Genomic DNA, 23,025 nt, shown 5'->3' on the forward strand with positions numbered 1-23,025 from the left:
GAATTTCCTTTTAGATGCTGACTCCGTCAAACCATTAAAAATGTGTGCTAGTAAAAGTTGGCAAATGTATTGTTATTTTATTGAACAGTAGAAGAGTCTAAATGTTATTTTATGGAAAACTTCATTTCCTGCCATGTGTTTTAACTTAGGACATGGCTAGTTGAGGTTTCAGTTGTGAAATCTTTTGATCCATTAAGCATGAGAACAAGTACAAATGGTAAAACGTATAGTTTCTCCATCATGTTTTCTTTACTCATAAAAGTAAAGAAAGAATGGCATATAACAAGGGCCGTGATTACAGATCTTAATTATATGAAACTAGCTCCAGAATAAAATAAAGATGTGGCCTTCAAAAAGATTTTGCTAATGTTTTTAATCCACTTTACTAGAAATCTTTATATAGTATGTAGATTTGCATTAACTGAATAAAATAAAGTGTTAATAGGAAGGCATGTCTTTAAAAGTCATGAATCGTGCAACATACTTTGTGTGACCCGTTAGAGCAGTTTTGCCCAGATTATTAGGACTAATAGCAACAGGTGTATTACCGTTTGTATTAATAGCAATAAGCATAAAGCACCTGTGAACATTTTTGTTCATAGAGACTATCTAAATGAAAATATGAGTTTTTAACAGAAAGTGTAATTTCTTTCTTCATTGAATTTTATTTTTGAACATTAGCAAATGTTGTTGATTTCATTTTACATAGTCTAGCATTTGATTGTGAAGCATGCTCACCTTCCAGCTGAAATTCGGTGTCCCTCTGCCTGGCTACCCCTCAGTGATTGTGAATGTTGGTTTCCCTGCCACCAGGTGACTCTTGAGGATGTTTTTAAAGCTATTTAGTTTTATCAATGAATCCAACAGATGCCAGTTAAACTGTTATAAATGAAATAATCTAGCTCTTGGCTATGTTTTTACAGATTATTATGTTGAAGGAAAATAATGAATGTTTATAAAATAAACTTTTTTTTGGTAAATCTAAGAAAAATGAGAGTAATAACATAATGGAGAGTCCTCTGATGAATCTTATTACTTGTTTTTGTAATAAGATATTTAAAATAGAGTGTCTGGCGGGATGCTTGGGTGTCTCAGTCGTTAAGCGTCTGCCTTTGGCTCAGGTCATGATCCCAGAGTCCTGGGATCGAGTCTCGGGTTGGGCTCCCTGCTCAGCGGGAAGCCTGCTTCTCCTTCTGCCTGCCCCTCCCCCTGCTTGTGTTCTCTCTCTCTCTCTCTCTCTCTCTGGCAAATGAATAAATAAAAAATCTTTAAAATAGAGTCTGGCAAATGATGGAAGAGTCCTGTTCTACTGAAGAAATCCCACTTTCCCTTACCTCTCTCACCGTATTAAGCATGAATCTAGATTTTCTGTAGTGGTTACCCCTACCCTTCCTTTTCTTCTTAAATAACAAAAGTCTCCTGAACTTCTACTAATTTTTGTTCAGGAAACTAACTTTTAAGTGACTTTAAACTAGAGTTTTCATTCATTCTGCAAATATTTACTGAATCTTCACCATGAGTTGAGCCCTGTGCTTGATCTAGGGAGTTGATATAGATGTAGATTCTACCCTATACCTGACCTCAGGAGGCTTGTGGTCTTGTGTGGTGGAAGAGACACGTTCATGAGGATTGATGGTTACATTAATATGTGCTAAGTATGATAAGAAGACAAACATTTTGTTGGTAGAGTTGAGGGGATAGGGAGAAGCAGAAAAACGTCAGGCAGGGATTAGTCTTTGAGCAGGGACTGAAAGGGCGGGTAGGAGGTTGATGGACAGGGTTGAGAGTGTGGTGCGTGCCGAATAACCTAGGCAGGATTTTGGGAGGCCGGCAAATGTCAGGTGCCTTTGAGAACCAGCAAATTGTCCAGTTTGTCTGGTAAACCACTAGCATAGGGATATAGGAGAGGTCAAGCTACAAAGGCCTTTTAGCATTTTTTTTTTCCCAAATTGAATGTTAGCCCTTGAAGGTTTTTGAGCTAGAGGGTAACTCAGTGAGGTCAGAATACTAGCAGTATTTACCTGTTGGCTTCTTTGAGAGAGACAGAAGGAGGCTAAGGCAGCAGTTCAAGTGAGAAGAAATTCTTGGCTTAGGATGCTGGAGGGTGAGCATGGGGAGGAGAAGACATGAGCTGAATTTGTGGAACTTGTTCACGTTAGGGACAGGATGCCTGGAAAAGAGTCAAAGATTCTGTGTGCGTGTGTGTGTGTGTGTGTGTTTACACTTAAACCCATTGAAAATGGATTTGACTCTCTTGAGTCCAAGATGAGTCCTGAAGGGAAATTCTGGTGATGGAAAGCACCTGATTCTGTGGGGCTCCCTGTGGGCAGGAGCAGTCTTCTGCATCTCTGCGTCTCCAGTGCCAGGCAGCACATGCTGAAGGAATGTTTGTGGAAGGGATGAATATGGTAGATTTAGTTGGACACATAAGTGAGCTTACCATTGGGACGGGACAATCAAGTGATTAAGGGCACACCTAGGTTTGAATCCTGACTCAGCCATTCCTGAGTGCTCTTGAGCAAGTTACTAAACCTTTCCGTTTCCTCATGTGCAGAATGGAGGATAATAACAGTGTCTGTTGGGATATGCTATGATTATTCATATGAACTGAATGAATTGGTGTACATGAGACTCTTAAGCCCGCACCTGGAATATACCTGAGATAAAGGCTCCTCAGTCATTGGCTCTTGTCACTCACAGGGGAGTGTACATGTGGGTCTGATTGGCAGAAAAGTAACTGATGAGTTGGGGTGGGGGATTAGTAGCTTTAGGAATGCCTGAGAGCCTTGGCCTAGAGGTGGGAGAGGGGGTGGGAGTGAGGCAGTTTAGAGAGAGCACCCATTGAGGAAGTGCGAGGAGGAAAGGTAAAGGAGCAAGAACCAGGCTGGAGAGGCCGGAGGAGACCCGGAAAGTTCCACGTCAGCTCTCCCAGGCAAGGAGAATGTTTCAGGAGGGAAGGGGAGTAAAAAGTATGGAATGCAGGGAGCTCAGGGAGGGGGAGAGCTGAGCCTGGGCATTTGAGTTTGGTTGTTTGGGCAGGCATCCACCCACCTTAGAAGTTGTTGCTGGAGAGCAGAAGCCAGGTTACCTGTGTTTACCGAGAGTGTCAAGGACAGAGAGAAGATTCTGTTGGATAAAGAAGTAGAGGCAGAAATTAAAGGCAAGGTTTCTAAAATAGTTTAAAGACAATATGGCTTTTAAGTTTGTTCTAGCAAATAGCTAGGATGTGGTACAGAGACCACTGTACTTTACAGGTCCTTAGTGTTGTCCATGAGAATAGGCCCCCGGGGGTGTGCAGTGCTCAGTCTGTGAGGTCCTGCGTGGTAGCACTGGGGTGGTTTTGCATAGATAACAATATATGAATAAAGTGTAATGTATAATGTAATAAATATTAATAAGCTAATTATAATGAATGCAGTAAGATACATTATAACTGACACTTAATGGGTATTTACTATGAGCCAGCAGCATTATAAGTGCTTTGCACGTATTTCATTTAATTCCCCCCCGTCCCCAGCAGCTCTGAGATACAAGTGTTGTTGATCTTATTTTATAGCCGAGGGGGGACTAGGTAATACGCCCAGAGTCCCACAGCAGGTAAGTGTGTGCTGGGGCCACGATTACATACCAGGCAGTGCGGTTACAGAGCCCGGGCTGTTGGCAGCCACGCCATGCTGCTGCTTTTTATTTTGCTGCTGAGCTGTTTAGGACAGGCAAATGGCAGTAGGTATCATGTCTGACAAACAGGGGGTCTAAGGAGAGGAACCGTGACCCCGAAGGAAGGGGCCGGTGGGAGTGGGTGCAGCGCTGGTTCAGAGAGGGAGGGCAAGCCTAGAACCAGAGGCTCAGGAAGAGAGTCGGTGTGGAAACCAACCCACTTGCTCTCAGGGAGAGGAGAAAGAGGACTGGCAAAAATCCAGAGGATGAGAGGCAAGGGATTTTATGGGAGCAAGAGAAGGGTAAGACATTTTCAGAGAGGTTTTGAGTCAATAAGGGAGACCACCATCCACCTGGAGAACTTTGCAGTGGGTTTTTAAGAGTGGTCTCCCACTGGTAGTTTGGTTAGACCTAGTCCTGTTGGAGAAAGGGGCTGAAGGAGCCAGCTTTAGGGTGTGAGGTTCACTGATCTTGACAGCTTTCCAAGGCACCCTTCGGTGGAGCCGTGAAGCTAACTCCATCCAAGGAGAATGACTGTATTTTGGTCACCTGCTGCTGCTTTCATTTGCTTCCAGAAATGGAGTTGAATGGCAGTCGGAGGTTGAGGAAAGAGTCATATTGTCTTTTTTCCCCTGTTGTGAAAATGTCCCAGATTTCAGGAGGAAGAAAAACCCAAAGGTAGAAGAAACAAAAAAAGAAGGAAGTAGAGGCATTTTGAATTTGAGGGATGCTGAGGTGTGGATGACACTGAGGAGTGCCTAGCTCACACCTTAGGATTTTCTAGAAACCAGATATGTTGTTTAGAATAGTGCCTCTTAAGCTATCTGTAGCAAAGGGCCCTTTTTAATACTGTTCAAAGGTTGTGGACTGTTTATGTTTTGTCAAATATAATCAACACTGAATTAGAAAAAATAAAGAAAACAAAAACAGGGAATACAAGCCCAATTTGTTGTCTATAATTAGATTCAACAGACTCTGTGAAATTGCTAAAAAATAGTTTCTAAGTGCTTACTTGTAATTTCTGAAATTTGCGAGTCATGGACTTCTTGCAGGCTCAGAACAAACACAGGCTCGTACCTAACAGTGGGTTTCAGTTTATGTCATACATACACCTGCCAGGCAGGTGGTTCACGGGGCTCCCATTCCCCCAGGCTCTTTCCAGATTACCCAGCCTGGTGTGTGGAACATACTAGATGCTCAGCAAATAAACACTTATTAAACCAGCCCCTCTAAGAGATGATTTTTGTATGCAGAATAAAACTCAATATGATAGCAAGTCTCTCAACAGTAAGATAATTAAATTTGTTCATCAGGTAGTAGGCAGCATCTTAAAGCAGAGTGTGCTTTACCTTGTTTTGTAATTTTCAAAAATCACATCTTTGTAGCTTTCAAAAAACCTTAGTTACCAGAAAGCCATAGTTTGTTCGTGATGTGTAGACACACTAATCTCAGCCGCAGTTCATCTTTTGGCTCTAGATGGTGTCGGCTGCTAAGGTGTGTGGGGCCGCTAATGAGTCGCCATCAGTGAAGAGGCTCTGCCTGCATGTTGCTGATAAAGACTTTTCTTTTAAAGCTGGCCAGTGGTAAGTGGCTTTTCTGATTCCTTGGTGTTGTGTGTTCAAGGTGCTGTCAAAAAGAAGGACTACGGTGGCCAGCTGTTTCTCCTGAGGAATAGGAATTCTAGACCATCCCCATTCAGGGGGAGCCTTCTTTTGGCATGGAGAATCCTATTCCTTTCCTCGCCTCAGAGCTCACCTTGGTGAGCTTGACCTTCTCAGGCATGTATGAAAATTGCTGCCTTGAGTTTTGTAGATTGAAACAAAGCTTAGTTCTGAGCCACGGACCTGATCATTATGCTCTTCAGAAATGGTTGCTCTGATGGAATGCACTGGAATAATCTCATCTGCTTGATTGATACATTTAAAAAAATTAGTCATTCTGTCAAATACAGAGTAAACACAGCAGTCTGGAAAGAAGAATACCCAGTTAGGTCGCAGAGCTGAGCACTCTCTCAACAATTCCTGCATCACTTGTCTTAGTTGAGTTTAAATATTTTGCTGAATTTATTATCAGGATCCCCCAGTCAGGCCCAGCCTGCACCACACCCCTGATTCTGCCCAATTTGACACTGAGGACTAGTCAGAATACTGACAGGGTAACAGCCCAGCTGTCCCACTGTTCCTGCGAATGCCTTCACTGAGTTGCAATTCAAGTGGAATTGTAAATAAAGCAGCTCGTATTTCCTTAGGAAAGGTGTGTTTGGGTGTATGTTTCCTTTATTTAAATAAAGCATTCATTTCTAAGTGAATTTCTGGCATGTCAATCTTGTAGTATTTCTTAGGAGTCACTTGACTAATTTTGGCAGTCCATCTGGAAATGTGGTTTTGTTAGAAGGAGGATGTGTGATAATAGCAAGAGTTAGCAGTCTTGTGTTAATAGTTTGCCTTTGAATTTAGAACTAGAAAACAAGATGCTGATTGCAATAATTTGCGTTTGTGAAGCAATTTACTGCAATCTTTGCACATGTTCAGTGATACATATTAAATGCATTTGGGCTGTTTTAGGGGGGCGGGCAACATTTTTACCCTTCAAAAATAGTTTAGCAGTTATTACATTGAAAAGTGGAAACTTTAATTGTAATGATCTGTCTTTCCGTATTTCCCTTCTGTGGAAGTGTTTGGGTCCTGTGCGCAGCATTGTCTCTGGGCCTCCAACTCTGATTTGCGCCAAGACTCCTGATTAGAGAAAGCCCATGCACTGGTTTATAATGCTGCTACCTTGGTGTACCTGCAAATATATTAGCACTTGCAAACTGTAGTTACCTGATCAGAAAAGTATATTGTGGTATTTCAGGTGATATATAAAGAAATAGGGTTCCCTTGTGATCCTCAAGGTAAAATTTTTCAGGGTAGGTGTTACGTATCCCATATCGATGAATGGATTTATAATCTCACTGATGTCAGGACTGGTTTTAGAATGCGCCTGACTCCTGCTACAGAGGGCAGATGTCAGGGTGGTCATCTCTGGCTATTTAGTATTGACCTTTCCCTGCCAGGTGTCCATCAGCACTCCTTCCTGGCATCAGAACCTTCCCTTTTAAAAGATTGCTCCCTTAGCACTGACTTATTGTAATGGCTCCGGGGGTTGTAAGTTCCTTTGGATATTTGACTTCTTGATTAGAGAATGGCTATTTGCTTAGGTTGGTGATGTCTGCATCTTTGGTGCTGTTGCTGGGATGGCTTTTGTTCTGTGCTCTGTTAGATCATCAGCTTGGTAGTAAGCACCATGTGGCATTCTAGGGAAGAGGGCAAGGATTAGGGAGAGGGAGTGTATGGGTGTGGCTGCCGTGCAGTTTGTATAGTTAGGATTATCAGAGTGGGGTGCTGCTAGAGATAAGAGAATTGTTCTTGGGCTTATCTTTGGGGTCAGAGATTGGGCCATGATCCCATATCTTTGAATTCCTGACCACTGGCCTCCTCTGACACCTGCCGAACTGAGAGGGAGGCTCTAGATGGGCCTCTAAATAAATGATTGAATGCTCTGGAGCTTTGAGCACAGAGCTCCAGGTAGGCACCTTCACTATAGACCAGAGATCAGCCTCTGGGGCTCTTCCTATGCTATACAGAGGGGACTAGTTCCTGTACTGGGAAACCAGTTCCAAGAACTCAAGAAATCCAATCTAAAGAGAAAGGTCAAAAGAGGGTACTCCCTCAAAACCATTACTCCCAGGAGCAGGGCTAAACCTTTTAGCCTTCTATCACTGGTAGATCCACTGCCGACCACCTAGCTCCTTGGTGAGTCCCACTCTTGACCTCAGAAGTTCTCCTTCCTGATGATAGGAAGATTGGGATTATCTCTTGGGGCTAGAGTGTGCCACCAACAGTCCTCTTGTAATGTGTGAGTGCCTGAAGTTGGCAGATTCAGTGTTCCTTGTGGCACTCACTGCTGTGGGCTGGGTCCATCCCCTGAGGGAGTCTCTACCACAGTGTCACATGCCTAGTGCTCTGGAGACTGCATGACTCACCTGGGGGCTTTTCTAGCTCTGTGATGTGGGAGTTTCTTTCTTTCTCTGGGCTTCAGTTTCCATTTTAAAGAGGGAATAGTAACATTCCTTTGTCTTGGGATATGTCGAGTGTTTAACACAATGCCTAATGTTTAACTTTATTAGTTTGCTTTTGCTTTTTGTTATAGCTACTGTTTCACTCATTTAAGTCATCTGTGTTGGTGAGGCCCAGGGGACAGATTCCAATACTTAGTTCCTTGGGGGGTTTCCCTGCTGTTGTTTGGAAGAGCAGCAGGCCAAGTAGGAGTGGATGAGTGCGCATCTCCACTATGATGGCGCCCCTCCTGCCTAGTCATTACTACTCGTTCCACACTTGGGCTTGCCAGGACTGAGGGGAAGCAAGGCCAAAGCATTTTTGGAAAGAGCAAGGTGTGTCTCTGATTTCATATAAGGTAACATAAGTTTTCATGTTTGAAAGTGACTAAGAGAAGGACTCCAAGAAGTAATAGAGGAGAGGAATGAGATTAGAGAAGGAAGACTCTACCCTTCCCTCTAGCAGGGCCGCTGCATTGTAGACAGTATCTAACCTACATAGCTGTGTTCGGCAGCCCTGCCTCGAGTGACCACACATAGAAAGTGCGGCATTCCTTGGTGTCCTCGTTCAGACTGTGTCCTCCATGCTTGTCTGGTGAGTGCTGTGTGTCTTTTAAGACTCCTCTGTGAAGTCTTTGTTAATCCTTCCACGCCTGGTAGAATTGACTGCTTCTTCCTCTGCTTTCCTCCCCTCCAGGCAGACTTTTAAAAAAATAAAATAGTGGTTTTATTAGTATTTTCCTGATGAAATCAGAATCACATATGTTGGAGCTATGAAGAAATCTATGCTAAGTACCAGTTCTTCCAGACAGGTCTCAAATGATGGGCGTTTTCTCTCCTCTAAGCAGATTTTATCATAGTCCATGTAATTGTATTTATTTGTTAGTTTTCCTCCCATTAGGGTGAGTTTGTTGAGGGCAGGAGTCCAGACATACTTGGCATCTTTACCTCCAGCACTGACGCCAGGGCCTGTACATGGGAAACAGGAGGTGTCTGTGGTGTTTGCACAAGGGATGAGGGAGGGGCTCTAAGCCCTCGAGCTGAGGACTAAAGAGTTTTAGGATCTCACGGTAAAACATCGACATTCGGCCACGATTTGTGTGTCTGCTCTGTGCCGGGCACCAGGGCTGCATTTGTGGGCAGGACAGGGCTGCCTGGGGTGTCACAGGTGGATATGGGTATGTGGCTTCACTACAGAATTAGGCTCTTCCTCACAGTTCTTCTTACATTCACTCATGAGAGTGCAGTAGGTGCCTCAGCTCTTGGCTTCAAGAGGGCATTTTTAAGTGTGTGTGTGTATGTTTAAAACTTAATTTTTTCTTGGACAGATGCTTTATTAAATATGTATCGTGCATATTTTCTTAAATCTATTCAGATGAAGTTTTTATGTCATTTGAATTCTGTAGCATTTAATGAAGGAGTCCTTTTTTTTTAAAGGTTGCTTTCCAAAGTTACTTAGATTCCCTTTCCCTGCGAGAACAGTCTTTATCAACATCAAGCAGCAGAGGGCACTATAGTTCAGGAGATGAAGCTGCAAAAGTAGTTCATTGATTAACTATTTTTTTTAAACATGGAAGCTATGGAGATACTATTATACTTCTTCTCTGAAAGCATACAGCAACTGTGTTAATAAATAACAACTGTAGGGGCACCTGGGTGGCTCAGTCGTTAAGCGTCTGCCTTCGGCTCAGGTCATGATCCCAGAGTCCTGGGATCGAGCCCCGCATCGGGCTCCCTGCTCGGCGGGAGGCCTGCTTCTCCCTCTCCCACTCCCCCTGCTTGTGTTCTCTCTCTCGCTGTGTCTCTCTCTACCAAATAAATAAAATCTTAAAAAAAAAAATAACAACTGTAGTCTTTATATATTTATGTCTTGTCTGAAATGAGAAGGAAATAAAAGTATTGATGGAAAAGAATCAAGTGAATATAGACAAAAATAGGCTGGGGACCTTTTCTGGAGCACTTCCAATCCAGACTCAGGTTTTTTAAGACTCAAAAAATGTCCAGATGTTTAAGGCCAAAGATCAGAAGAGAACATCTTTTAAGGTCATAAATCAAATCAGTAGGGAACATAGTGTGCTTTTCATGGAAGCCTCCTGGCTTCCATGAAAATAATGGGGATAAATGATACTTTTGCTCTTTGATGGCTGAAAAACATCTAGATTGGATGTTTGTTTTCTAGACATTGGTAGGAGAATTTTTTGTGGACCCAGGTTCTAATAAATTTTTCTTTCCTTGGTACATAACTAGGTTTGTTGCATTTCCTAGAATCCCTACCAAAAAAGATTTTCTCTGGCATAGAAGTATCAAAGGCTTGAAACTTGCAAGAGTTCTAGACTATAGGAGTATGTTTTGAAGAAAAGGAAATATAAGAGTTTTGGAACTTAGAAGGTCACATCAGCATTTTAATTTGTCAAATGCCAGTGAAAAAGTTTTTGTTGCCCACCCCTTTTTTTTACACTTTTAAAAAACTGTCTTATTGGGATATACTGTACATATTATAAAATTCACCCATTTATAGTTTACAATTCAGTGGTTTTTAGTATTTTTACAGAATTGTGCAGCCATCAACAGAACAAAATTTTGCAACATTCTCATCATCCCAAAAAGAAACCTTATACTGATTATCATTCATTCCCCATCCTAACCTGCTTTGACAACCACTGTTCTACTTTCTGTCTTTATGGATTGGCCTATTCCGGACATTTCATATCAATGGAATTATACAATAGGTGGTCCTTTTTGTGACTGACCTCTTTCTCTTTTTCTTTTTATTATTATGTTATGTTAATCACCATACATTACATCATTAGTTTTTGATGTAGTGTTCCATGATTCATTGTTTGCGTATAACACCCAGTGCTCCATGCAGAACATGCCCTCTTTAATACCCATCACCAGGCTAACCCATCCTCCCACCCCCCTCCACTCTACCTACCTGAACAAACTGAACCCTCAGTTTGTTTTTCAGAGTCCATAGTCTCTCATGGTTCGTCTCTCCCTCTGATATCCCCCTTCATTCTTTCCCTCTTGCTATCTTCTTTCTTTTTTTTTTAACATATGATGTATTGTTTCAGAGGTACAGATCTGTGATTCAAGTCTTACACAATTCACAGCGCTCACCATAGCATATACCCTCCCCAATGTCTATCACCCAGCCACCCCATCCCTCCCACCCCCCACCACTCCAGCAATCCTCAGTTTGTTTCCTGAGATTAAGAATTCCTTATATCAGTGAGGTCATATGATACATGTCTTTCTCTGATTGACTTATTTCGCTCAGCATAACACCCTCCAGTTCCATCCATGTCGTTGCAAATGGCAAGATTTCATTCCTTTTGATGGCTGTATAATATTCCATTGTATATATATACATATACATATATATATATATATATACACACATATACATACCACATCTTCTTTATCCATTCATCTGTCGATGGACATCTTGGCTCTTTCCACAGTTTGGCTACTGTGGACATTGCTGCTATAAATATCGGGGTGCACGTACCCCTTCGATCCCTACATTTGTATCTTTGGGGTATATACCCAGTAGTGCAATTGCTGGATCGTATGGTAGCTCTATTTTCAACTTTTTGAGGAACCTCCATACTGTTTTCCAGAGTGGCTGCACAGCTTGCATTCCCACCAACAGTGTAGGAGGGTTCCCCTTTCTCTGCATCCCTGCCAACATCTGTCGTTTCCTGACTTGTTAATTTTAGCCATTCTGACTGGTGTGAGGTGAGATCTCACTGAAGTTTTGATTTGGATTTCCCTGATGCTGAGCGATGTTGAGCACTTTTTCATGTGTCTGTTGGCCATTTGGATGTCTTCTTTGGAAAAATGTCTGTTCGTGTCTTCTGCCCATTTCTTGATTGGATCATTTGTTCTTTGGGTATTGAGTTTAAGAAGTTCTTTATAGATTTTGCATACTAGCCCTTTATCTGATATGTCATTTGCAAATATCTTCTCCCATTCTGTCGGTTGTCTTTTGGTTTTGTTGACTGTTTCCTTTGCTGTGCAAAAGCCTTTTATCTTGATGAGGTCCCAATAGTTCATTTTTGCCCTTGCTTCCCTTGCCTTTGGTGATGTTTCTAGGAAGAAGTTGCTTCGGCTGAGGTCGAAGAGGTTGCTGCCTGTGTTTTCCTTTAGGATTTTGATGGACTCCTGTCTCACATTTAGGTCTTTCAACCATTTTGAGTCTATTTTTGTGTGTGGCATAAAGAAATTGTCCAGTTTCATTCTTCTGCATGTGGCTGTCTAATTTTCCCAACACCATTTGTTGAAGAGACTGTCTTTTTTTCCATTGGACATTCTTTCCTGCTTTGTCAAGGATTAGTTGACCATAGAGTTGAGGGTCCATTTCTGGGCTCTCTATTCTGTTCCATTGATCTATGTGTCTGTTTTTGTGCCAGGACCATACTGTCTTGATGATGACAGCTTTGTAATAGAGCTTGAAGTCCGGAATTGTGATGCCGCCAGCTTTGCTTTTCTTTTTCAACATTTCTTTTTCAACAATTCTCTCCCATTCCTCTGGGTGACTGACCTCTTTCTGTTAACATAATTTAATGTTTATCTGTGTTGTGGCATGTATCAGTACTTCATTCCATTGTGGATATACCATATTTTGTTTATACATTCATGAATTGATGAAAATTTAGATTGTTTTCACTTTTAGGCTATTATCAATAATGCTATGAATATTCATGTACGTGTTTTTGAATGGACATATATTTTAATTTCTCTTGGGTATATATTTAAGAGTGGAGTTGATGGTCATATGGTAACTCTGTTTAACATTTTGAGACACTGCAAACTATTTTCCAAAATGGCTGCGCCATTTTACATTCCCACCAGCAGTGTAGAAGGGTTCTGGTTTCTCAGGATCCTTACTAGTACTACTGTTGGTTTAATTAGCCATCAATCCTAGTTGAGTATGAAGTGATAGCTCTTGTGATTTTGATTTGCATTTTCCTAATAACTAATGATGTCGAGCAACTTTTTACATGCTTATTTGCCATTTACATATCTTTGGAGAAATGTTTATACAAATCCTTTGCCCATATTTTGAGTTGTCTTAATTATTGAATTGTACAAGTTCTTTATATTTTCTGTATACAAATTCCTTATCAGATATTTGATTTGAAAGTATTCTCTCCCATTCTGTAGGTTACCTTTTAATGATGGTATCTTAATTTTGTTGCAGGCTAGTTTCTCCATTTTTTCTTTGACTTTTGTGTTTGGTATCCTATCTGAGTAACCATTGCCATGAAGAGTTACTCCTGTGTGAGTCTTCTAAGAGTTTATAATTTTAGCTCTTTAAGTCTGTGACCCATTTTGAGTTAATTTTTGTATATGGTGTGAGGTAGGGGTCCAACTTCGTTCTTTTTACATGTGTATATCCAGTTGTTCTGGCACAGTTCATTGAAAAGACTGTTCTTCTGCCATTGAATTGTGTTGGTACTCTTGTCAAAAATCAACTGACCACATACTTAAGAGTTTACTTCTGGACTTGCAGTTCTTTATCGTTGATTTATGTGCCTCACCTAATGCCAGTACTACAGTGTCTTCATTACTGTAGCTTTATAGTAAGTTTTGAAATCAGAATGTGTGAGTCCTCTAAATTTGTTGGTCTTTTTCCAAATTGTTTTGATGATTCTGGGTTCCTTGAATTTCCATATTAATTTTATGATCAACTTGTCAGTTTCAGCAAAGAAACCATCTGGAGTTTGATAGGTATTGCATTGAATCTATAGATTAATTTGGAGAGTATTGCCATCTTAATATTATTAAGTCTTTCAGTCTGTGAACATTAGGTGTCTTTTTATTTATTTAGACCTTCTTTGATTTTTCTCCATAATGTTTTGTAGCTTTCCGTATGCAAGTCTTATATACTTCTTTTGTTAAATTTATTCCCAGTTGTTTTAATCTTTTTTATGTTATTATAAATAAAATTATTTTTCTCAACTTCACATTTAGATTGTTAACTGCTAGTGTATAGAAATACAGTTGATTTTTATCAATCTTGTATTCTGCAGCATCATTTGAACTTGCTTATTAGTTCTAATATCCTTATAGTAGATTCCTTAGGATTTTCTATATACAACATCATGTCATCTACAATTTCTTCCTCTCTAATCTTGATACCTTTTATTTAATTTTCTTGCTTAATTGCCTTGGCTAGAACCTCTAGTACAATGTTAAAAAGAGGTGGTAGGAACAGACATCCTTGTCTTGTTTCTGTCTTTAGGGGAGAAACTTGTAGCTTTTCACCATTGAATGTTGGATATTTTGTAGATGTCCTTTATTAGATTGAGGAAGTTCCCAGTTATTTGTAGTTAGTTGAGTATTTTTATTATGTAAGGGTCTTAAATATTGCCAAATGCCTTTTCTGCATCTATTGAGATGATACCTGGGTTTTGTCCATTATTCTACTAAGTGGTGTTTTTCATTGATTGATTTTCAGATGTTAAACCAACCTAATATTCCTGGGATTTTTGCATCTATATTCACAAGGGATATTGAACTTAGTTTCTTTTCTTGTTATATCTTTGTCTGGTTTTGGTAGCAGGGTAATACTGGCCTTATAAATGAGATGGCAAATGTTCTTTTCTGGTTTTTGGGAAGAGTTTGTAAAAGATTAGCGTTCTTTAAATCCTTGGTAAAATTCACCAGTGATGCCTATCCTTTTTTTTTTCTAGAAGTTTTGAAATTACTAAAACTATTTACTTGTTAGGGGCCTGTTCAGATTTTCTGTTTCTTCTTGAGTCCAATTTGATAATTTCTGTCTTTCTAGGAATGTATCCATTTCATTTATCTCAATTTTTGTCATACAGTTGTTCATGGAATTCCTGTAATAATCTTTTCTATTTTTGTAAGCTTGGTGATGATGTCCCCTCTTCCATTCTTGATTTTACTAATTTTCTCTTTTCTTTTTTTTTCTTAACTAGCTTAAAGTTTATCAGTTTTACTTATCTTGTTGCCCACTTTTAAAATTGCTTCAACAAAAAGTTTATTTGCCTTTCTTTTTAGGATTGATTTCTTTATCCCAGGAGTCTCTGTGGTTGGTGGGTTCTCAATATGCTCCAGCCCCAGACTACTAGAACAAGAGAGAATGATAGAATTGGCAGTGAAATATGCGAACCACCCTCCTGCTCTCTGGATTCACAATCAGGTGAGCAAACCTGTTTAAATTTGGAGCTCTGGGCATCTCTGCCTACCCACAAAATTTGTGTTCAGCTCACTTAATGCACCTAAGAAACCAAGGCTTGAGTGGGAAGGGTACATGCTCACAGAGAGCTCCCCCACATCCAGAATTCAGACTCCAGAATGGTCAAAGAAGCAGAATCTTCTTGATGCATTAGGGAAGACTCAAAGATATTTTGGGATCTGAAAATACCTTCTGGGTTACTAGTGTTCAGTTGAACACTACTTTAGTATTGAAACATTTTACTTTATATGTAAGTTTTTTTAAATTGGCTCTCTGTGTGTCTTATAAATGGTAAACCTATAAATCAGATTATTTTGTCCTAACTATCCTAAATAAAAGGAATTAAACTATTATTCTGTCATTTGGAAAGGAAGTGATTTCTTTTTCTTTTTTTTTTTTAAAGATTTTATTTATTTGACAGAGAGAGAGCACGAGTAGGTAGACAGGCAGGGAGAGGGAGAGGGAGACGCAGGCTCCCTGCTGAGCGTGGAGCCCGATGTAGGGCTCAATCCCAGGACTCTGGGATCATGACCTGAGCCGAAGGCAGACGCTTAACCGACTGAGCCACCCGGGCGCCCCAAGGAAGTGATTTCTCATTCTATCCCGCTTGTGCCTAGAGCTGAGCACTGCTAAATCCATGGTGCCATTGCCTCTGGAGAGCTCTTCACATGAGATCCTGAGAGGGAGTCCACGTTTGCAGCTAATAACTCATGTTTCACTAAGGGACTCAACACAATTCTACATAAGCTGACTGTTCATTACCTCTGAGAACTCTGATAACAAAGAATGAGCTCCGCACAAATCAGTTGTTTGTCTTCTTAGTTTTTGACCATCCCTTTTATTTCTAGAGTGCCTTCTATATTTACCAACAACTTTTATCCCATCCCATTTTCTTATCTCCTTTGCCAGAAAGGAATGTACCAGTATAAATATTGTAGCTATAAACTGATTTTAAAATTTATATGGAAGGGCAAAGGGACTAGAATAGCTAAAACAGTTTTGAAGAAGAATAAAGTGGCAAGTATCACATTGCTCAAATTTAAGATTAAAATACAGCTATGGTAATCAAATTAGTATTGGTGAAGGGATGGACACATAAATTGATGGAACAGAATAAAGAATTCAGAATTGGATCCAACACACATATGGCCATTTGATTTTTGACGACAGTGCTAAAGAAATTCAGTGGCGAAAGGATAACCTTTCCAACATATATACAGTGCTGGGACAGTTGTTTATCCATATGCAAAGAAACAACTTTGTCCTAAGTGTCCTACTTTATGTTGAAAATTCCCACAAAATAGGTTATAGATGTAAGTAGAAGACACAAAACCGTAACAATTTTAGAAGAAAACATAAGAAATATTCTGAACTTGAGGGTAGGTGTGTTAGGACATGACACCAAAAGCCAGATCCATAAAAGAGGAGATTGATATATAGGAGTTAATCAAAATTAAAAACGTTTTTCTGCAAAAGACACTGCTACAGATTCGATGAAAGGTATTTGCACGTTAGATATCCAACAAAGGATATGTAATATCCAGAATACATAAAGAACTCTCAAAAGTCAGCAGAAAGAAAACAAGCATAATTTAAAAATGGGTAAAAGCCTGAATAGACACTTCAGTAAAAAGGATATAAGGACAGCTAGTAAGCAATGACAAGATGTTGACCATCATTAGGGAAATGCAGATTAAAACTGGATATAGGGGGATATCTCTACACACCTATTAGAATGACTAAAGTTAAAAGTTCTGACAATACCAAATGCTGGTAAGGATGTGGAGTGACTGGAACTCTCTTCTATAGCTTAGATTGCTAGCAGGAATGCGAGATACTGCTGCCAATCTGGAAGACATTTTGGTAGTTTTGTATGAAATGAAACAATCATTTATTGTAAGTCCTAGTAATACTGCTCCTGGATCTTTATTCTAGAGAAACAGAAAGCTCTGTTCATATAAAAACTTGTACGTGAAACATTTATAGTGGTTCTATTCATAATTGTCAAAAACTGGAAACAACCCAAATGTCCCTCAAAAGGTGAACAGATAAACAAATTGTGATCCATTCATACAATATATTGTTATTCAGCGTAAAAATGGATGAACCATTGATGCACTTGACTTGGGTGAGTCTTAAAGGCCACATATTGAGTGAAAAAAGCCAGTCTCAAAGGTTAGGTACTCTGTAATCCCATTTTTGTCGCACTCTGGAAGACAGAAATACAATGATGGAAAACAGATGAGTGGTTAACAGGGGTTAGGGGTAGGGAAAGGTGTGAGCATAGAGGGAAAGCAGAGGGAGGTTTTGGGGGTGATGAAACTGTTCTGTATCTTGGTTTTGGTGGTGATGGAACTGTTCTGTATCTTGGTTTTGGTGGTAGTTAGGCAGATCTGTGTGTGTGTGTGTGTTAAAATCCACAGAACTATACTCCCTCCCCCGCTCCCCCCAAAAAGTTTTACTGTAAGATAATTAAAAAAAAAATAAAAGGTTTTTAAATCTATAGGGGCATAAAAAAAGTCTCTTCTAATTATGATTTCCGTGTCAAGTTGTATCTGTTCAGAATAAGGCAGCTGCTTGCCTTAGCATTTCCATTCTCAATGTATCCTGTCACATTTTTACCCTCCGACCTTCTGAGTCATTCCTTCCATGTGTCCTCAGCTGCCTCATTCCTTTTTAGATTCTCTTTGGATTTCCCACCCATTACTGTCTGTAGGCTATATCCTGAATCTCTAAAAAATGCCGTGGGGGTGGGGCTGGCAAGGTTTCCATGTGCCCCTTGCCCAGGGTTACAGTGAGTTTGGCTATCTCGGCTCCGAGTGCCATGAGTTCCCTCCCGTTATCTGCCTCCCACGTGACCTGACCTGGTCCTGCTCCACAGCTCCCTGCTTGGTTTCATGCCTCATTGGCATTTCAATGAAGGAACTTACTCTTAGAGGCTGTAGAAAATCTCCAAGTGGCATTGCTTGAATGCACATTTTAATTGTAGTGCCAGCTCCACTCTGCCCGGTGGGAGTTGCAAACAGCCTTTATGAAGTCAGATTTGTCTTGGAACCATTCTCAGGTGGCTGTTTTCCTCCTGAGGGGTTTGTCTTATTAAGCTATTAGAGTGGACAATGGAGGCACGTGAGTGTCTGGGTGGCAGCAGGCTGCTCTGTTGGGACATGGGATAAAGTGCCATAAATGTCTTCCTTTATTTTATCTGCTTTGGCTCAGGCTCCTGGCAGGGTAAAGGGTTCTAGACAGCTATTGTGTGCTGGGCTCCAGCTGCTGTGGAAAAGTTGTTTATTTCACAAGTGGAAAATCTGTACCCAAAACATGGCCGCGTAATCGAAGGTAATGTCCTTTTACTCACTTCCGTATTATAGGGTACAGTACTTGGAGTGTTGTGTTCATGCTACCTTGGCAGCTTTTATTGATCAGTAAAAGACAAAGATGGCTTTTCATTCTTTCCAGATGCTAGCAAATAAGAAGATAGATCTATTTAAGATTATTTTGTCACTAAGGAGATGGTAGGCACATTTTTTTTCTTTCTTTCTCTTTTTGCCAACTTCAGGGTTTTGAAAATACTCTGTCTCAAAAACAGTACCCTAAAGGCTTTGTTGTAATTATTAATCCTACTAAAGATGACCGTTGGAGAAAATGATTTCTTTCTCATTTCTTAGTTTCTTTTACTCTTTGATTCTTAGTGATAAAGAGAGAGGTGTACAGGCAAGCAAGATGGGGAGGGAAGGGACAGAGAGATTCAGTCTTTTGGCATCATTAGGCAGAACTTCTCATACCATAGATTCTGTTTCTGAGACTTGAAAAGGAAGGGCATTTTAAAGCACTTTGGTGGCCAGTGTAGTAAGTCCTAGATTGTACTTATTCCTAACAGAATGCTCCCTTGCTGCTCATTTCTTTTGTCGAAAATAAAAACCCACTTCTCATCCTTCGTGTAAAAATGGCCTACCTATTTAAAATTGTTTAGTTTAGATGTTTTTCTTTTCCCTCAGAGAAAGGATTTTCCTTCATTTGATAGTTCTTTACCAGAAAGGACCTCTTTTGTGAATGAAACTAATTATTGTTTTTTCTTACATTTCTCTGAGACTAACTCTTCTTTAAGATTTAACTTCTTCTTTAAGTTGTAAAGCCCCAAATTAAATTCATGTCAAAAAGTACTTAACTGGGGGCGCCTGGGTGGCTCAGTCGGCTAAGCGTCTGCCTTCGGCTCGGGTCATGATCCCGGAGTCCTGGGCTCGAGCCCCGCATCGGGCTCCCTGCACAGTGGAGACCTCTTTCTCCCTCTCTCTCTGCTGCTCTCCCTGCTTGTGCTCTCTCTCTTAAATAAATACATAAAATCTTAAAAAAAAATAAAAAAAAATAAGTACTTAACGGCCTACCTGCCATGCAGGGCTCCAAGGAGTGAATGTTGAGGATTTGGTCTTTAAAAAGCACATGATAACTTATTGCTTCTTAGGAGGGAGTTCATTTTGTTGATTTACATCAGGAACATGTAATGGAGCCAACTTTTGCTCTTCATATAAATTTCTTTAGTTCTGGGTTGCCTTTTAGTGGCAGGGAAGAAAGGAGCAGGCACCCCCAGCACTTTTTCTTCCCTGGCAGCTTCAGTGACTAAAACCCCCTCCTGTAATAGAGCTAGATGGCAGCAGTCCAGCAGGGAATTCTTCCCCGCCGGGTGTCCCGTGATGGCCACCATAGCCCTGTGAGGTGAGCAGCACAGGTGTTGGTACCCATTTAACAGATGCGGCAGCAGAGGCTCAGAGAAATGAAGGAACTTGATGGATTTCATAGGCTGTGATTAAAATTCAGTCTTCTGACTCCTACATCAGTACATTTTATCCAAGCTAGGGGTCTCAACCCTATCAGATCCGCTGCCCTCTTTCTAGAACCCCCCTGAAATGAAATTCAAAGTTAATGTAATCAACATATGAAAGATTTTTTTTTTTTTTTTTTGGTGACATAATTCTCTAAATGTAATGCCAAGGAGAAATTAAAAAAAAAGGGGGGGGATTCCTAGTCACAGACTGTGTATTTCACTAGATCAGTGGTTGGGCAGATCTTAACTAGAAGAGAGAATTAAGTAGTCAGACGGCTGTTCCTCAGCGTAGAATCAGCATGAGTACACCGTCTACAGGTGCAGATGGTGCTGCCTGTTGCCTGGTGACGGGAGAACCACACGTGCATGTTACCAACGGGGATGTGGCTGGCCAGAACAGTGAGCATACTTGGTAATGTTCTGGATACAATAGAGTACAGTCTACACGATGGGTACATTCTGGAACATTCGGACTCCACTAGATCCGTCCGTACACAGTGCTTTGGGTTTTTTGTAAATGAGTTAGGATCTAGTCTCAGATCATTACAAACCAGTTTTCACCTCCATGTATGTCCCATGGGCCATTCAGAAGTTTCTGCAGGGCAATCCTGTGCTGCTAAACTGGCTGAGTACAAAAAGTCGTGATCTGCAGCCTTTGCTGATTTCTGTGTTGCAGATACTCCCTCAGTGGCTGAATTCAAACTACCAGTAGGAAGTGGTTCACGTGGCGCCTGGGTGGCTCAGTCGGTTAAGCGGCTGCCTTCGGCTCAAGTCATGATCCCAGAGTCCTGGGATCGAGCCCCACGTCGGGCTCCCTGCTCAGTGGGGGAACCTGCCTCTCCTTCTCCCTCTGCTTGCTGCTCCCCCTGCTTGTGCTCTCTGTCAAATAAATAAATAAAATCTTTAAAAAAAACCCAAACAAACCTGGTTCACGAAATTCCTCAAAATTTAACCATCAGCTGAGTGGGAGCCAGCTCCCGGGCACTGCTAACTGCACAAGACATCTAGCTAGCATCTCTGGTCCTGCCCTCTAAATGCCAGTTGGGTTTTCCAAACCATCGTGACAATAAAAAAGTATCACCACGTGTTCCCAAAACACCTCCTTTTGGGGTCTCTGTCACCCTCATGGAGAACCAGTGCATTCAGCTCTGATGGTCGTTCGGGTCTAAGTGACCTCACCCACTAGGTGCTTTGCTGGGTCGGGGGTGTGGCAGTCGCCCCCCGGGGAGTGAAGCCTCTGTGCCTGTTCTTGCTGCTCCGGGGAGAAGCGCACAGCACCGACCAGCACCGCGGGGCCGGCCTCAAGCCTGCGCAGCAGAGCTCTGGCTGTGCCCTGCTGGTGGCCCGGAGGGGCCCCCCGGTACCCAGCGTGTTCTCTGACGAGCCCAGGGCAGCCGCAGCGTAATGACACCTGCCCCAGCCTGCCTGTCTCAGCTCCATGGCTTCGAGCAGAAAAGGAAACTCATGCTTCAGAGCTGTGCCCTGAGTCCAGTGCCTGTTGCGCAGCCCGGCTCATCACCTAAGAAGTGAGCAAGTGGCAGAACGACTGAAGGGAGTCCCCCTCTCCTGGGTTCTGGAGCGGCTAGGCGGTACGGATCACAAAGGCAGAGCAGCGAATGGCCTGTGTGATGGGCGAGTGGGACAAGTGGGAGCCGGCTGTGAAAACAGTCCTCAGCACGGATAAAAATGCAGGAGGCAGAGGCAGTCCGTTTTCTTGAAGAAGAGCGGTAGGTGTAAGGCCTGTGCCCCAAAGGACTCACGGATCTTTTCTTTCCTGCCATAGTGTACACTTGACTCTGAAGTGGCCGTGAGAGTGGGTGGAGAGTTCTTCTTTGACCCGCAGCCTGCAGATGCCTCTAGAAACCTCGTGCTGATTGCAGGAGGGGTCGGAATTAACCCCCTGCTCTCCATCCTGCGGCACACGGCCGACCTCCACAGAGAACGGGCCCACAGAGGGAGCGGCTACGAGATGGGGACGACAAAGCTGTTCTACAGTGCCCAGAATACCAGTGAGCTCCTGTTTAAGGTAGGGGAGAGACGGACACTTGCTAGCGTGCCGTGAGCAAACTCGTGGCGGGGGGGAGTCGTCTCCGGAACGTTCTTCCGTTACTCTGTCTTCTCTACGAGAGTTCGTTGCAACAGAAGGCTTGACGTTAATCATGTTCAGATGGGGAATTAACCACCACTTCTTAGGACAGAAAAACAGCTTGTGTTGAGGGGCTCCCGGTGAAGTGACAGGACGGGCCAGGACGGGTTTGGTGGGCCTGAATCTGGAGGCCGATGAACAGAAAGGTGGCCACAGCCCCGAGCATCTGCGGAGTCAGGAGACCTACAGGTTCTATAACAGAGGAGGTGAAGCGCGCGGAGTTCGGCCCCCGCCGGGTGACGGAAACCCCCCTCGGCTGCATCTGTTGAAAGGAAGTACACTTGACAGGAGAAGGCTTTCACTCTGGATTGCCTTGCAGCTGCAGGGATGAACAAAAGAACAGAAACAGTTAAAAGACACAACTGTGGTCAGTGAAACTGCTGCTTAATTGCCACTGCTTGAGAAAAAGGGAAAAGAAAAAACTCCCGGAGAGTTAGTAATATGCTTGTTAGCATATTCAGATTTCAATTAAAGCCAACTAGCCCTCTGTGCTGTGAATGCTCCGGCCTGCGAGGCTGCAAACAATACGTCTCTTTTTTTTTTTTTTTTTTTTAAGATTTTATTTGACAGAGAGAGACAGCGAGAGAGGGAACACAAGCAGGGGGAGTGGGAGAGGGAGAAGCAGGCTTCCCGCGGAGCAGGGAGCCCGATGCGGGGCTCGATCCCAGGACCCTGAGATCATGACCTGAGCCGAAGGCAGACGCTTAACGACTGAGCCACCCAGGCGCCCCAACAATACGTCTCTTAAGTAGAGAGGAAGAGAGTGGCAGACGTGTGCAGACTGGGAGTCGGGGTTCAGCGGCAGAGGCTGTGCACATCTGTTTTGATTTTTTAAAATTGTAGTGTGACCAAATACGTTTGACATTCCAGAAAAATATCCTCGATTTAGTAAATGAATTTCCTGAGAAGATTGCGTGCAGTTTGCATGTTACGAAACAGACAGCCCAAATCAGTGCAGAACTCAAGCCATACGTCACAGGTGAGTCCCCCGGGGATATTTTGACTATGTCCACGCAGCTGTTTGGTGGCACGGACCGCTGGTGGACGGTAGTTGCTTTCCTGGGATGTCACTACCTGGGGAACTGGGAGGTGATTCA

General features: G+C 42.1%; 1 protein-coding gene across 9 annotated transcripts in view; it reads left to right on the forward strand.

The window, feature by feature from the left end:
- Positions 1 to 23,025, forward strand: part of OXNAD1 (oxidoreductase NAD binding domain containing 1) — a 38,555-nt gene that overhangs the window by 14,412 nt on the left and 1,118 nt on the right. For 5 of the 9 annotated variants that reach the window (XM_064588313.1, XM_064588322.1, XM_064588292.1 and 2 more), the window contains 4 exons: positions 5,134 to 5,240; positions 14,786 to 14,927; positions 21,566 to 21,808; positions 22,799 to 22,907. In XM_064588313.1, coding sequence (XP_064444383.1) covers positions 5,134 to 5,240; positions 14,786 to 14,927; positions 21,566 to 21,808; positions 22,799 to 22,907 — 601 coding nt within the window. The remainder of the gene's footprint in view (positions 1 to 5,133; positions 5,241 to 14,785; positions 14,928 to 21,565; positions 21,809 to 22,798; positions 22,908 to 23,025) is intronic. The other 4 variants (XM_064588295.1, XM_054504432.2, XM_064588301.1 and 1 more) reach the window with 3 other exon arrangements.

The sequence above is a fragment of the Mirounga angustirostris genome, unplaced genomic scaffold, assembly GCF_029215605.1.
Source record: "Mirounga angustirostris isolate CCGP_5_RB_7025 unplaced genomic scaffold, mMirAng1.0.hap1 SCAF_1, whole genome shotgun sequence".
Lineage (NCBI taxonomy): Eukaryota > Metazoa > Chordata > Mammalia > Carnivora > Phocidae > Mirounga > Mirounga angustirostris.